Consider the following 16,916-nt stretch of genomic DNA (forward strand, 5'->3'; position numbering starts at 1 on the left):
CGCGACTTTGTGTGTAAATATAAAGTACCTCGTTTGTGTAGTGTAACTCTTTAAAATCAGCCATTTAAAAGTAATTCAATAATAAAAAATACACATCAATACAAACATACAGTACAATGCAATAAGTTGGGATTGTTAGTGATGGAGACTGAGAATCCCATTGCTAGCAATATAGCCAACCAGGTCGACCTTCTCGCGGTTCTCCCTGGAAAATATCATGGTTAATTCCTGATGAATTCATCATGATGGGCTAACTGGCCTGTTTTCATTCTCATCTATCACCCTTCACTGGTGCTCTGCCAGCGTATACCGTTAGCGCAGGCCATACCATACCATTTTCACCCATCAAAAAAAAATGCAATATGTTGTTAAAAATTAAATTAATATATGTAAATTCGGTGAACAACTTTTTTTAATGGATGACAATGAAATGGTAACCCTGCCTACGCTAACGGTGTACACTGGCGGGGCACCAGTGAGGAATGATAGACAAGAATGAAAAAGCAGGTCAGTTAGTCCATCGTGATAATTGCACCTGGAAATCAGCACGATAGTTTCCAGAGGGGACCGCGTGGAGGTCGATCTAATAAGGTATATTGCTTGCAATGGGACTAGTAGTCCTCATTACTAACAGTTCCTTCCTCCCCCCATGATGTTTTTTATTTATACAACTTAGAATGGCAAACAGGCTGACGGCCCACCTGATGGAAAGTGGTAACCGTCGCCTATAGACATAAGCAGTATCATGGACATAACAGAGTATACTTGACGTGGCTTGGACATCTTGTAAACTTGACAAATGCAACATTATATCTATTTATATATGTATATAAATTTTATTTTATTACATTACAAATTTATAATGTTAGTAGGAAGAAGCCAGTGTGAATTTAAATATCTTTTAACTTCAATTACTAGACTTATAAATTGTTATTTCTCGATTACTCTATTACCTCCACAGTCATTATTGTAATTGAAGCCCATATGTAATTTATTACATTAAAAATTAATGGAATCCTAGACAATTTTATAATAAATTGCCTTCTAACAACATCTGCGAATGTCCTTGATGTCAAGTTTATTCATTTAGAGATAATAATCTCGGTGCATTTGTGATTACGAAGCTCCAAAATACATTTATAATATTATGTTTATCATCATCATATCAGCCGTTAATTGTCCACTGCTGGACATAGGCCTATGGGAAATAAGTAAGTAAAATATTCAATATTTAATCCAATGTTTAAACGTCTACATATTTAAAAAGAATGACAATTTTCAATTTATTTTGCGCGCGCAACCTCGCATGCGCTCTGTTATTCATTATTTATTTTTCTACAGAAACTCAAAAGGTTTAGTTATATATAAAGGTTTGTTATATATACAATATATATACGCCACAAGCCTCTACTTCGGGGAGGGGGGATTTGTCAGTAGTTGCCATGCTCGGCAGGCAGCAGGCAACCGCAGTTAGATTTTGGAGATTCTTTTCTACAACACAGAGGGCAAACGAGCATGCGGCTCACCCGATGGTAAGTGACTACCGCCGCCCATAATCACCCACAACACTAACGGCATTGCAGGTGTGCTGCCGGCCTTTTAAAAAGGAATATGCTCTTTTTTTGAGAGTTATGTTGTTGTATCGGTTCGGAAATACTGTTGTTGGAAGTTGATTCCAAGAAGTGGTTGTGCTGAGATGTTTTAAAAGGGATGCTGCTGCCGATCCCTCGGCCATTAAGTTTCCTTAGTCACCTCTTACGTCACCCAAACGTCAAACACCATGTTATACCCGTAATACTTGGGACTCCCGAAGAAGAAGATGCTAAGTCTAGGTATTCAGATATTTCACGAAAAAAGCACGTCTGGGAGTCATTCTCACACATACACTTTACAGACTTTCACAGAAAACTTAGCTATTGTTTTGAGGATAATTAAGAATTCTTACCTGACCCATCTGTTAATTAGAGCCATAGGAACAGTCTTCAATGTAAATGGATGTGTTTCAGCGTACACGAACATCTTGTACGCCATGAGGAATCCACCCATTACGAAGAAGATCTGGACTATCACACGGGCATTGAACAGGAGAGCTTTGAAGAAGTCGTCGTAGGACTGTAAGAGAAAGAATCAGCATTTAGAATCAGTAGTTAGCTGATTATCGAATAAAGTCATTATTAGTAGATATATTTTTTTAAATCTCCATCATGCCAGCTGTCGAATATAAGCCTCCCCCTTGGGGGGTTGTGCCAGTAGTTACCTCGTTTGGCAGGTGGATCGGTAACTGCAGTAAGGCTTTGAAGATGTTTTAAAAGGGACGCTGTTGCCCATTCCTCGACCATTAAGAAAAATTGATATAATTGTTGTCAATTTTAAATCTGTAATTGGTTATGTGTACTAAACATAATACTATAATAGTTTTAAGATATATATATCTTATACTACGTTTATTACGTACATATGGTAACACGTACTTATTAATTAAGTACTAAATTATGTAATCACTGGTAAGTGACGACCTATGGAACCGAAACATGGTCCTACACGATTGCCCGTATGCAAAAGCTTCAAGTTACTAAGCGAGCTATAGAGAAGGCTATATTCGGAGTTTCTTTGCGTGCTGATCTGCGTGCGTGCGTGCATCTGAAACGAGGATATCCGCAAAAGAATCAAAGTAACCGACATAGACTGAAGGATAAGCAAGCTGAAGTAGCAATTGATTGGTCACATAGGTCGAAGAACCGACAACCGATGGGGAAGAAGGTTTTTGAATAGCGATCGTTCCTTATGGCAGTGTATTTTTTTTATACTACTTACAATGCCAAACAAGTTGACGGCCCACCTGATGGAAAGTGGTAACCGTCGCCTATAGACATGAGCAGTACCATGGACATAACAGAGTATACTGTTTCGCCCATGATACCCCCCATGTGTTGCCATTCCTGAGGACTCAGGTATTATTCCTCTGTACCCTGTAAATTCACGCCATATCCCACCCTTCAAACCGAAACACAGCCATGCAAACACAACTGCTTTACGGTTGAAACATGAGTGGGACAGGAGTACCCAAGCAATCGACTTTTGTACAAAGTCTCCCTCTGGTATGGGGGAGGCCTATGTTCAGCAGTGGACAGATAATGGATGATGATGATGATGATGTTATATAATAGTGGGAATCATTTATTTTAGTTATTTACCAATAATAAGAAATTCTGTTTAAAATAATTACAAACATTGTATTTCAATTAAATCTATTACTCAGTTACAAGAGTTTTAGGAACTTTAATAAAGAAACCACGAATTGTGGTGGCGGGGTCAATGACACGATAGGTCACGACACTTTTCATCAGTGTCGAATTATGCGGGTTTGCGTACCTATTTACACTGAGCGTTGAACAATTAACATTAAAGTACTATGAAGCATTTAGAATATTTCGTTCTAATTGACCTCGGATAGAATTAGGGTTGTCGAATTGAATTTATTTTATTAATTCAGGGGTTTTTTTTGATGACACAAAATATTTACATAGACATATAAGTAACATAAAAATCAGAGAAATTTCCAGAAGTAAATCTAATTAATGAATGAATGAATGAGTATACTTTATTTGCATCATACAATATAGGAAATAAGCAAGACAATTTACAAACACAACGATACAATTGTATAAGTACCGTAAGGCGGTCTTGTTGCTGAGAGCAATCTTTTCAAGACAACCTTAAGGTAATGGACTAATTGTTGTACAAGTAGGTATGATAGTACTGTATAATTAATATTGAATGGACAGAAATAAATATACTAAATATATACTATGTTAAAATTTAAATTTCCCATAATAAATTCAAAACGCCGATAAGTCGAGAGTGAATAATGAACACTGTGATTTTATCGTTTTTGCCAAATTGGGGATGTTGGACAAAAGCACTGAATTTTAATTAGTCCTTGAATACTGATTAGTGGAATGTAAATTTGATATTATTGAGTTCGTATTTTACGGTGTAACAGTGGCGAAGTTTTAGTCCTGGATAACTTTGCCTATTTACCAAATCTCGGCGGCGGAGTGTGATTTTACCTGTTTTAACTTTTTTCTTTTTGTATACGCGACTGTTCAATTGTCAATTTTAATTTAATTTAATTTATTTTAGACTACTGGGATCCATTTTTGTTAGCACGTGTATTTAAAAAGTGTGTTAATACTTAATCACTAATTATAATAATTAATAATCATTATTATTTATTTAGACAACATAAGGCCCATTTTGTTAGTTATAAATTTACTTAACATATTTTAGTAAATGAGCGGTCATGATATCTCTTGCATTGATAACCTGTCCCACCCGGAGGGGAAAGGGATTGTTAGTAATGGAGACTAAAAATCCCATTACTAACAATATACCCAACCAGGTCGACCTCCTCGTGGTTCCCCCTGGAAACTATCATGGTTAATTCCTGATGAATTCATCATGATAGGCTAATTGGTCTGTTTTCATTATCATCGATCACCCTTCACTGGTGCTCCGCCAGCGTATCCCATTAGCGCAGGCGGGGTTACCATTCCATTTTCATTCACCAAAAAAAAAAAAAGAAAAACCTGTCCCACTCAATATTTTAGGATGGGACAGTCCATTTTATCAGCAATTGTCTTCAGAACACTGTTTGAGCTAACACGCACCTTACCCAACAGCGAAACAATTTGTTTGCGTCGTATTGCGTAAAAATCATCTGTACGCTTTCGTGCAAACATGTATGACGCACTACAGTGACGGGGTAGCCCCAACAGTGCCCTGAAGGCATTATTCTATTGGACTCGAAGAGCATTGTAAGTTTTTTATTATACGAGGTCTGTCCGGAAAGTTCGTATAAAAGTGTTCTGGAATGCGAGAAAGAGGAGTGGGGAGGCCAGGTAAGCGCAGAACCCCTTCCTTATGTCCCTAACAATGCTTCAGTTCTGGTCTGACCGCCGTGCGGTGCGAACTGGCTTGTCACGCCATCTGTGAAGTTACCTCTTAACGAAACCCCGTCGGCATGGAGCCCGCTTCCGTTGAAGAGCAGCGCGTCGTAATCAAGTTTCTCTCGAAACTCGGCAAGAATGGCCGTGAAATTTTTGCCGATCTCAGAACAGTTTATGGGGATGATGCTGTGAAGGAACCAACCGTCCACAAGTGGCTAAAAAGATTCAGAGAGGGCCGAGAAAGCGTTCAAGATGACCCACGTTCAGGACGTCCTTCCACTTCACATTCCGACGAAAACGTGGAAAGAATTCGAACTTGTGTTAATGGGGACCGTCGTTTAACGGTCAGACAGTCGTGTGGCACGAGTTCGTCCAGAATTGGCGCGAGAGGGGCGTTGGATTCTTCACCACGACAATGCCCCTGCCCACACCTCTCTTGTTGTCCGTGAGTTTTTGAGTAAAAATTCCATTACGGTGACCGAACACCCCCTATTCGCCGGATTTGGCCCCGTGTGACTTCTTCTTGTTCCCAAAAACCAAATTGGTACTTCGGGGGCGGCATTTGGGGGACATAAATGAGATAAAAAAAGCTACGACGGGGCAGCTGAGAAACCTACAACCAGAGGACTTTCAAGGAGCCTTCTCACAGTGGAAACGGCGTTGGCACAAGTGCATTATGTCACAGGGGGAGTACTTTGAAGGGGATAAAATTGATTTACCTGAATAATTGTAAAATAAAATTTTTAAAAAACTTTTATACGTACTTTCCGGACAAACCTCGTAGTTGACTCACAAGCTACTCGTGTAGAATACCTGACAAAAAGCTTTAAACAGGGTTAACAGATAATGTTCTAGTCCTCCAGGCAAGCATTCTCACGAGAGGACTGTCTAATTTATTTATAAACATGTTTATTATTAATTTAATTTTGGCACAATGTAATACATAATCCTTAATAACAACCGCACGATACCACATAAGCCGTTAACTGTCTACTGCTGAACATAGGTCTCCCCTATAAGGGAGGGTTTTGCCCGTAGTCGCCATGCTTGGTAGGCGGGTTGGCAACCGCAGTTATGGCTTTGTTGATATTGTAAGATTGACGCTGTTGCCCATTCATCGATCATTAAGTTTTTTTCAGTAACCTCTTACGACACCCATGGGAAAGGTGTGGTTTATTCTACCACATGTCAAATAAATTGAGGTAGCAAACAAACATATGGCTCCCCTGATGGTAAGCGGTTGCCATAGTTACATGTTAGGGTATAAGTTACTCATTTACCAAATTTCACTCAATACCGTTTAACAGTTTTTGTGTAAAAGAGAAACAAACATTCATATATATATATATATATATATATATATATATATATATATATATATATATATATATATATATATATATATATATATATATATATATATATATATATATATATATATATATATATATATATATATATATATATATATATATAGATAATACAAATAACAGATAATATTAAATGAATGATACTGATTATATTAATAAAATAAAATTAAATAAATAAATTACAAATATTTACTCTATGTATACAAAGAAACTATATATAAATAATCTAATCCAATCTAATCCAATGGCCCATATAACCACTAGTAGATATATAGTACAAATATACATATATCGGAAGTCGATCTCGGAACCTCTGGTGATGCAACCGCGTTCCGGAGGCCGAACATGATGTTATAGTAAAAGTCTAACGGTCGAATCGAGTTGCGTACAAGGTCACTGGCAATGGCCCCGTTTGTTTACGAAACGCACACATTTCGCAGTTAATTTTTTTTTTATATATTCGTATATTTTGATGCAAATTTTAATAACACTGTAGTTGTAATGTGTTTATACTGTTGACGTACGTTTTCGAAATAAATAAATAAATTATAGAAGTACTTTAAATAATGTCAACATGAAATGAAACCCGTACGCTGTGAAATTTGTTTTATATTCGTATAGTTTATTGCAAATTTTAATATCACTGTAGTTGTAATGTGTTTATACTGTTGATCTACGTTTTCGAAATAAACAAATAAATTATAGAAGTACTTTAAATAATGTCAACATGAAATGAAACCTGTACGCTGTGAAATTTGTTTTATATTCGTATAGTTTATTGCAAATTTTAATATCACTGTAGTTGTAATGTGTTTATACTATTGACGTACGTTTTAGAAATTAAAAAAATATTATAGAAGGACTTTAAACAATGTCAACATGAAATGAAACACGTTCGCAAGGAAAATTTTGGACAGCGCCATCTAGTTACAGAGTAAGAAAGATTATGGTGTGAGAATTAATCAAGTCATAAATATAGTTAAATATATTTTTGTTAATACATATACTTTTTTTTTAATGGGTGATTATGAAGTGGTAACCTCGTTTGCGCTGTCGGTATACACTATCTTTTCATCCTTACCTATGTCACCTATACCTCCTATGTGCTGGGCTCACAGGAACGTAAAAAAAAACATATAAATAAATAAATAAAAAATGATAATTATGTTTAAATATATTTCTAACAATTAAGGTAATTGTGTTCGATTGTGTAAAGCCTTTAATATTGCAAATACGCCGTCTCGCCCTAAATACTATTAAATCGCATAGTGCATAATGTAGAAATCACAGATTACGACACAGTTTACTGGTTACCTAGATTTATAGATCCCAAAGGTCCTATTTGAATCCAGTCTATACCAAGAATTTGGTCATCATCACTACATAGTATAAAACAAAGTCGTTTACCGTTTGTCTGTCCCTATGTATGCTTAGATCTGTAAAACTACGCAACGGATTTTGATATTTTTTTTATAGATAGAATGATTGAAGAGGTTTATATGTATAAAACATGCATAATATTGTAGAGAAACATTGATAATTTTAAAGGTTTCTAATGTGATGTCGTAATATAATTGGGGGCCGGGGACGCTATTTAATATCAGCATTGCATCTGTGCGAAACCGGGTCGGGTCGCTAGTTTTTAATATTTGACTACATTTTGGGTTGCTATTAAATATTCAAACACCTTAACTACTATAAGGGTGTAATTTCATAAAGTCCCGGCATAGAATAGGCCACCCCTTCCTTTTTCATGGGTGTTGTAAGAGGTGACTAAGGGATGGCGAGGGATGGCAGTGGCGTCCTTCTTGAAACATCTCTAAAATCTGACTGTGGTTGCTAGTCCGTTTGCCGAACGTGGCGACTACTGGCAAAACTTCCCAAGGGGAAGGCTTATGTTCAGCAACAATTATTTTAGTATCGTATTTATATAATAAAATTGTAACTTAACAATTTGTGGATATGGGAGATTTCTCTTTACATTTAAGAGTTTCCTCTTGTCGGTGCAACTAATTTATGCATCTTCTTCCAGTCAGCTCTATCCCACGCCATATCCTTGACCTTCCTATACGACATGACATCTAGTGTTTCTTTTATCTATCCCATATAGCTATTCCTCGGTCTTCCTCTTCCTCTTTTGCTCTCCTTTTTTCCATCTACTGTGCTCTTTAAAAATCGTCATATCGTATAAGATGGCCCAGCATTTTGCCTCTTCTATCCTCTATTAAGATGAGATATTTGAGAAAAAATATTATGAGGGGTCTTAATAAGACTAAAAGACGACAAAACAATGTACTTACTGTACTTATACAATTGTATCGTTGCATTTATTAATTGTCTTGCTTATTCTCCATATTTTACGAGTATCATGCAAATATAGTCAGTCATTTATTCATTCAAAACAATATTTTTTTTTAGAAATTTTTCCAATTTGTGTGGGTTATATGTTGGGTGTATATTTATATGTTTATCCTCACGCAAAACCTACTGTACCAAATTAGATACGGTTTTCACAATTGTATTCCTGAAGATCTAACATAAAATCTGTTGTATGTTTTATTTTGACAACGTATCTAGAAGTGATCTACTTCATTGAATTTTCTACTTTCGAAACTACACGAACGAAGTAACGGGCAAAAAGCTAGTTATAAATGTTTGTGTTTATAGTTCATTTATTTATTTTTCACCTTTTATTGTCTAACGGTTCATTTAAACATTGATTAGATATTTGACTAGATTCAATGAAAAAAGAAAAAAATAATACAATCACAATTAGTGAATACATAAATAAACAAATCCACTGGCTGGATGCGCAATCAGGTTAACGCTTGTGTCACGGTCGCTCATGACTAAGGGTCCTGGACGGTCCCGAAACCAGTATTCTTGACTAAAATAAACGTAAGTTAATTCGGGTGTCCTTACATTAAAATAATCTGTCTATTATTATGTTAACTACGTGAAGGTTTAGCTTCTCAAAAGCTAACATGGTCTAGCATTCAAGTTTCATAACAAACACAAGGTCATATAACAGGTTCTCACAAGCTTATAATGGATGTATAATAAGGTATTCACTTTCTTTATATTCGTATAATGAAATCGTAATAAACATGAAGTTTTATAATTAATATTAAAATCATATTCAAATAATTATAAATAATAAAAAAAGTATTTATTTATAATAGTTATTATAAATTATTAACACATATTTTAATTTATTAATTATTATAATAAATTTTAAAATAATTTTAATATTTAAATATTATTTCCATTTCAATTTGCAATTGTGTAATAAATTGCAAAATGCTTAATCTTAAACAAACTTTATAATAATAACAATTCTATATTAAAATTCGAATGTCGTAATTCTAAATTCAAATTACAATAAATTTTCCCGTTATATATACGACAATATCTTCGTTAATTTTAATTGATTAATGATAACATATTAATTTATTACTCTTTTAACTAATTTTATAATATAAGGGGTTCTCAGTTCAAATATATAGATAGAGCATTGAGTCTCAAAAACGAATCAACTTTGTGTCAACTAATTGTCAAATTATCTGACTGGTTTCTTATTAGTGTTCTATATATTTACGCATAAAATGTATCTTGACGTATTATTTAATAAATAAAATGAGTGTTTACGTATAAAAAAATTCAATAATTATAAAACAAAATAAATACAAAAGTTATAAAGGAAACATTCATAACTATTTATCACGCAAAATAGTATGAAAATGTTGACCCGCTTTTTCTAAGCATTTGTACACTCTATCAATATAATCTAAACATTACCGTAATTTGCTGAAGATTGAATTCTGTATGTACACATACATTGTCACATTTACAGTCGTTACTTGTTTCTGTAGTTGTGACAAGCGTGTCAAATTATGGCGTTTCTGTTTGAAGTGTCTGAGGTATGCTAATATAAATGGCAAAGAAGCTGACGGTCCACCTGATTATAAGTACAACTATACAACTGTCATGATTAATAGAGTATCTTTCATAATGAATTTCTGGTGAGTTCATAACGATGGGTAAAATGTCCGGATTTTGTTCTAACCTATTATACCTCACTGGTATTTAGTCGCATAAACAAATAGTACAAGTGGGGTTATTGTTCACTTCTACCATAAAAAAATCCATACTATATCATAGTTTAAAGAACTGCTTTTAATACATTTATTTTATTAATTTAAAAATTACAATGTTAATATTAACTTTCCAAAGTGTGACAAATAGTGTAAGTGTGATAATATAATACATTTATATACACAAAACCATTATTTTAACCTCACTTCCGTAGAGAGGAGAGTAATGTTTTTCTACTATACATACATACGGCTAATATATTTACTACTAAACAGTATTAATTTGAATTTAGAATTTCGAATTGACTTCAAATTTTATAATAATAACAATTCTATATTCAAATTCCAATAACGATATTTGATTTGAATATAGAATTGTAACTATTATCAAATTTGTTTAAGGTTAAGCATTTCGCAACTTACTACACAGCGTCATCTAGTTTCAAATTAAGCAATAGGTGGATACCGACCCAATATCTGCATATGTATATATATATATATATATATATATATATATATATATATATATATATATATATATATATATATATATATATATATATTGGGTTATCTTAATATTGATGGCAGAAAAAAGATCCTATATCGATATCACTCATATCGGTTGGATATCTATTTTCAAATATATTAAATGATTAATTTAATAACTTTTTAAATTAATTAATTTTGTTATTTAATATTATTTTTTGGATAACACATTTTAACATATTTTTTATTGGACTAATATATAGCTCATCATCTTCATCATATCAGCCTTTAACTGTCCACTGCTAAACATAAGCCTCCTTTGGGAGCTTTGCTAGTAGTTGCCACGCTTGGCAGGCGGATTGGCAACCGCAGTCGGGCTTTAGAAATGTTTTAAGAAGGACGCTGCTGCCTAGCCCTCGCCCTCTCTTAGTCGGCTTTTACGACACCCACGGGAATGGAAGGGGTGGCCTATTCCATAGAATAGGCCACGGGACCACACAGCCATATAGTCATAGTTGTAGAATACTGACCGATCTATATATGTAATATTCGTCAGATCCGTCAGTATTTTACGACTATGACGATATACACATATTGCTATATACTGCCCATCCCTAATAAGCAAAAGCAATGTATAGGTACTAGACAACTGAAAAACATACTTATAAATAAACAAACTAATTAAAAATCTCATAAATACAAACGTTTGTATTGCACGGGAATCGAAGCCACATCCGTCGGATGGTGAGGAAATACACTGCCACACCACCAAGGTTATTCATGGACTATTAATAACCTTGTATTTAACCATTCTCGTTGACTAAGTAATATTGCTCAACATATTTTAATTTATAAAAGCTAAGAGTGAGTTGGCACATACGTTTATATCACTGTTAGGCAATGGTGGCTTATAGAGCTTCAAACAGCGTAGTCATTTTATAACTGGAAAATCTAGAATAACTCATATAATATTTGCAAAGCCATTAAGATACTTTGACAGATCATTATTGATATAAGAGTCATTAGATAGAAAATATTTATATACCTTTGTACATTACGTATCTAAATATTAATCTCCAAAATCGCTTGACCGATTTTAATAAAATTTTGTTAATGTATATTCATTGCCCCAATTTGAGATATATATATATATATATATATATATATATATATATATATATATATATATATATATATATATATATATACATATCTTACAAATTATACAGTAGAGATTATATCATGATAAATGGAGCAAAATTGTTAAGTTTACCCATCACGACAGATTCACCAGGAATTACATAATAATTAATTATATAGTAATTAATTATATATTAATTATTAAATTGACTTAATTGTTAATTTAATTATTAATAATTATTAATTAAATAATCTATTTAAAAATAATTTTAATATAATTGATGCAAACAGTTTATTTATTAATTTAATAATGGACTTAATCATTATTTTAATAAATAAATAATTTTAATAATTTAACAATTTAATAATTATATTGATTAAAAATTTAAGAATTAAACTAATTATTGATTTTAATTAATTTAATGATAGATTGAATAATTAATTTAGTTATGATTATTATTATTTTTTTGTCATTAATTTAATAATTTATTTGACATTGACAGCGCGGTTTCATACGAACGCTCAGACTATGCAACAATCTCCATGTCCAGATTTTTCCTAAAATTTCTCTTTATTTATTTATTTCAAGTAAACAGTTACATAGAGAATACATATTCTAAGTGCCGTGAATCTGTTTTGCAATTTGTCTGCAGTTTTAAAAAGGGTTTTTTATATTTTCTTCAGAGTTGGCAAAGCGCACGTGATATCCCTGGTATTGCAGGTGTGCATAGGCTACAGTGACCGTATACCATCAGACGGGCTGTATGCTGTTGGCCACCTTCGTGGTATAAAAAAAAATATCATTACTTTCCTGATGAAAAAATATATGCTCACTTACATGTTCGATGAACTCTGGGTTAGCAGTGTAGCCATATCCGATGAAGATCATGGAATGTAGCCCGAGGATCATCACCATTGTGTAAAACCTATGGATAACATAAATATTTTAGATAAAGAACCTCTAGAGACGAGTTGGGATTGTTGGACATAGGCCTCCTCCATAGACTGCCATAAGTAACGGCCCTGAGACTCCCTGCAATGCATTTTACTCCATTTAGTGAGGGGGGGAGGGGCGGTCGCCCTACATTGCATTTGCCCGTACGAGGTCGCCACTCAAGAAGTTTTCTTTCTCATTGGTTGTCGGTTTTTCGAGCTACGTTACCAGCTCATTGACACTTAACACAAGACATTGTGTTTTGATAAAAAAAAAATACTTAAATTTTTTATACATATTGTTCTCTATAATTAGTTCATTTCGCAAAAAAATTATAACCGAATTTATTTACATTTAAAACCTAAACTACTGAAACAATTACGATAAAGGTTTCTATGGGCTCAATCTGAAAATATACCTCTTTCAGAGAAAAATAAGAATTCTCCGAATCGGTCTATAAATGACGGAGTTACTCGGAAGAGGTAACAAATATATATATAAAAAAAAAATACGATATCGACAATCCTTTGTCGAAGTCGATTGTAAATTGTATTAATGTCGTCATCGTTACTTTGTATCACCAGTATCTTACCAGAGGGAGACTTTGTACAAAAGTCGATTGCTTGGGTACCTCTGTCCTATTCGTGTTTCTACCGTGAAGCAGTTGTGTTTGCATGGCTGTGTTTCGGTATGAAGGGTGGGATATGGCGTGAATTTACTAGGTACAGAGGAATAACACCTAAGTCTTCAGGGATGGCAACGCATGGGAGGTATCATGGGCGAAACAGTATACTCTGTTATGTCCATGGTACTGCTCATGTCTATAGGCGACGGTTACCACTTTCCATCAGGTGGGCCGTCAGCTTGCTTGCTATTCTAAGATGATAGAAGATGAAAGCAGGTCAGTTAGCCCATTGTGAAGAATTCCAGAAGAATTAACTACAATGATTTCCAAGGGGGAGCGCGTGGAGGTCGACATGGGGTACATTGCCAGCAATGGAGCTGTTAGACTCCATTATTAACAATCCCTTCCCCCTTTCACCTTGTGATTGTTTGCCATTTTATATTCAATGAAAAAAAAAATACAAACTTACCGTAAGGACTGGAAACATTTGAAGAGTCCTCCCTCGGCGCTGCCGCCGTGTTTAAGAGCTTTCCAGTTCTTCTGAATTGTGAAGGCCAACATGAATTTGTTACCTGCAAATGAAAATCTGTTAGATAAATTGTATAATTATTTATTTATTTAATTATCATGCAAATACATACAAAAAATTACGGATTTTCATTTATTTATGTATTTGGAAGACCAACAGTGTTTTAAACAATAACAATAAATATAAATTATAATAAGAAATATATCAATAATAGGTCTCCACGAATAGTTAAACGCGTGAGATGGCATGGCGTAATAAAAAAACAAAGAAAATTAAGTCATGCTTAAAAGCTAATACTAGAAATGTATATAACAATGACCATTTAAACCTCTTGAGCTTGTGTGTGGCACTTTTTTTTATGCAACTTAGAATAGCAAACAATCTGACGGCCCACCTGATGGAAAGTGGTAAATGTCGCCTATAGACATGAGCAGTACTGTGCACATAACAGAGTATATTCTTTCGCCCATTATACTCTTTATGTGTTGCCATTCCAGAGGAGTATGTTATTCCTTTGTACCCTGCTGCACGGTAAAAAGCCGAATGGAACAGAAGTACTTGGGTACTTCATTTTCATTTGGGTTTAAAATTCTTGTAATTATTTGTATTTATAATAAGTTTACTATTGTAATCTTCTGGAGGAAGCAATAAGGAGTATCTTTATTTGTTTCTTTCTATCTATCTTTTAATTTTTAATTATTTTTATACGTTCCTTAGATACGTCAGTCTTATTATTTATTTATAAAATAAAATTCATATAAGAGAAGGTATTTATGTATAAAATAAATAAGCTTGAATTGACATCATCACTTTCAGAGTACAAGGACTAAAGTAGAAAAGAGAAAACAAATCGTACCTTCTCCTTTTTCACTGGGCCAAAAGAAGTAATAAGCAGTACAAGCCATATTGACTCCTAACAGCGCTAGTAATATGACTCCAATTATATAATCAAGAGTATCGGGAGGTACGTAATCGCCTGGGGTCTTGCAATAACGGACAGACAGCGTTTCAACCTGAAAGAAACGAGCATTATATCACTATGTAGAAAATAGAAGTAACGTCTAGAGATGGATTGGGTTCATTGATCCTGCTGATTCTCAGAAATTGATTGATTGATCTATGCAGATTTTCAGAGTCTCAGATAGTTCTAAGATTCTTGGGGAAGTACTCTTAACCGATTTTCATCATATATCATCATATTAGCCCTTAATTGTCCACTGCTGGACATAGGTCTTCTTCATCTTCTATTGCCTCATGGCATACTTCCTCATGGAATGATCTTAGCCACCTGCATTCACTGACTCTCTGCAGTTTTAAGTAGTCACTCCGTCTAGTTGAGGGTCGTCTTACACCGCGTTTGTTTGTTCGGTATCACAATTCAAGAATCTTTCTTTCATCTTGTATCGGTCCTTTATGCTTATAATTAAACATTTAATTTACTCCAAAAACGAGGAAAATCTCAATTCGGTTGTATTTTTTGTTTGTTTTTACCTCGTAACTCTGTCAAAACTAAACCGATTAGGAATTTTTTTTATTTTTATTTGAAAGGATATACTTTCCTATATATATATATATATATATATATATACTTTCTGTTTGATCCTATAAAAATTTTATCAAAATAGTTTCTAAACTTTGGTTTTTAAATCAAAATAACTGCTTTTACAACATTTGAAGTCGTTATTTTTCGGTGAAATAAACATACATACATGTGTCACGTCTGTCAAATTCAAACAAACCCCTTTTCCTTCTTTCACATTCACCAATCTTTGCATACAAGATCGCCGGTTACAGGTACTTTTAATTTGTAATTTGGACTTACTTCAGCACTTGTGTAACAAAATCAGCTTATTTTACCTGTAATCCATATCCTTGATAAATAGAAGCGTTGAAACACTCTCTAAGAGCGGTTACAGTCGCATCGGAAACATTCCAGTGGCCTAGATTAAGACCACAGTGTTTGGATCCGCACACACCTCGATGCAATTTAGAGTGCTCATAGTTTTTATATGTGAGCGAGGAGAAATTCTGCAAAAAGAAAATTGTATAAATATTGCAATTTTTTTTATACAACTTAGAATGGCAAACAAGCTGACGGCCCACCTGATGGAAAGTGGTAACCGTCACCTATAGACATGAGCAGTACCATGGATGTAACAGAGTATACTGTTTCGCCCATGATACTCCTCATGCGTTGCCATTTCTGAGGACTCAGGTGTTATTCCTCTGTACCCAGTAAATTCACGCTATATCCCATCCTTCAAACCGAAACACAGCCATGCAAACACAACTGCTTCACGGTAGGAACACGAATGGGACTGAGGTACCCAAGCAATCGACTTTTGTACAAAGTCTCCCTCTCCATTACCAGAAGAAGACGGTATAACAGTTAATACTAGTAGCGTATTCGAGTATTCTAACACATCTCTTAAGTTGACTAGGAGAGAATGCTTTCAGTATTAAGTTCGCCTTCTACACATAACATGTACTAATACTTGGGTACTGGGGGAATGGGATTGTTAGTAATGGCGTCTAACAACCCCTTTGCTAGCAATACAGGATATGTTGCTTGCAAAGGGGTAACGACTGGTTTTTGGCAAAACATGAGTAGGATGGGTGTCGTAAGAGACGACTGAGGGACCTTTATAGTTGAGAAATGTATAGCCGTGTCTCTTTTATAAAACCTCTAAAGCCTGACTGCAGTTTCCAGTCTGCCTGCCACGCGTAGTAACTACTAGCGAAGCCAAATAAGGGGAGACCTATGTTGAGCAGTGACGGCTGACGTAATC

At 34.3% G+C, this 16,916-nt stretch overlaps 1 protein-coding gene across 1 annotated transcript in view; it reads right to left on the bottom strand.

Annotated features, from left to right (window-relative positions):
- The window catches only part of LOC116413173 (regulator of hypoxia-inducible factor 1-like), a 41,002-nt gene that overhangs the window by 14,502 nt on the left and 9,584 nt on the right, over positions 1-16,916 (bottom strand). Inside the window, exons 3-7 of the mRNA XM_052893524.1 lie at positions 15,985-16,155; positions 14,984-15,140; positions 14,068-14,170; positions 12,878-12,965; positions 1,946-2,112 (exon numbers count right to left, since the gene is read on the bottom strand). Of these exons, the coding sequence (XP_052749484.1) occupies positions 1,946-2,112; positions 12,878-12,965; positions 14,068-14,170; positions 14,984-15,140; positions 15,985-16,155 (686 nt within the window). The remainder of the gene's footprint in view (positions 1-1,945; positions 2,113-12,877; positions 12,966-14,067; positions 14,171-14,983; positions 15,141-15,984; positions 16,156-16,916) is intronic.

Source organism: Galleria mellonella, unplaced genomic scaffold, assembly GCF_026898425.1.
Source record: "Galleria mellonella isolate WM207_F2 unplaced genomic scaffold, CSIRO_AGI_GalMel_v1 utg176, whole genome shotgun sequence".
Taxonomy (NCBI): domain Eukaryota; kingdom Metazoa; phylum Arthropoda; class Insecta; order Lepidoptera; family Pyralidae; genus Galleria; species Galleria mellonella.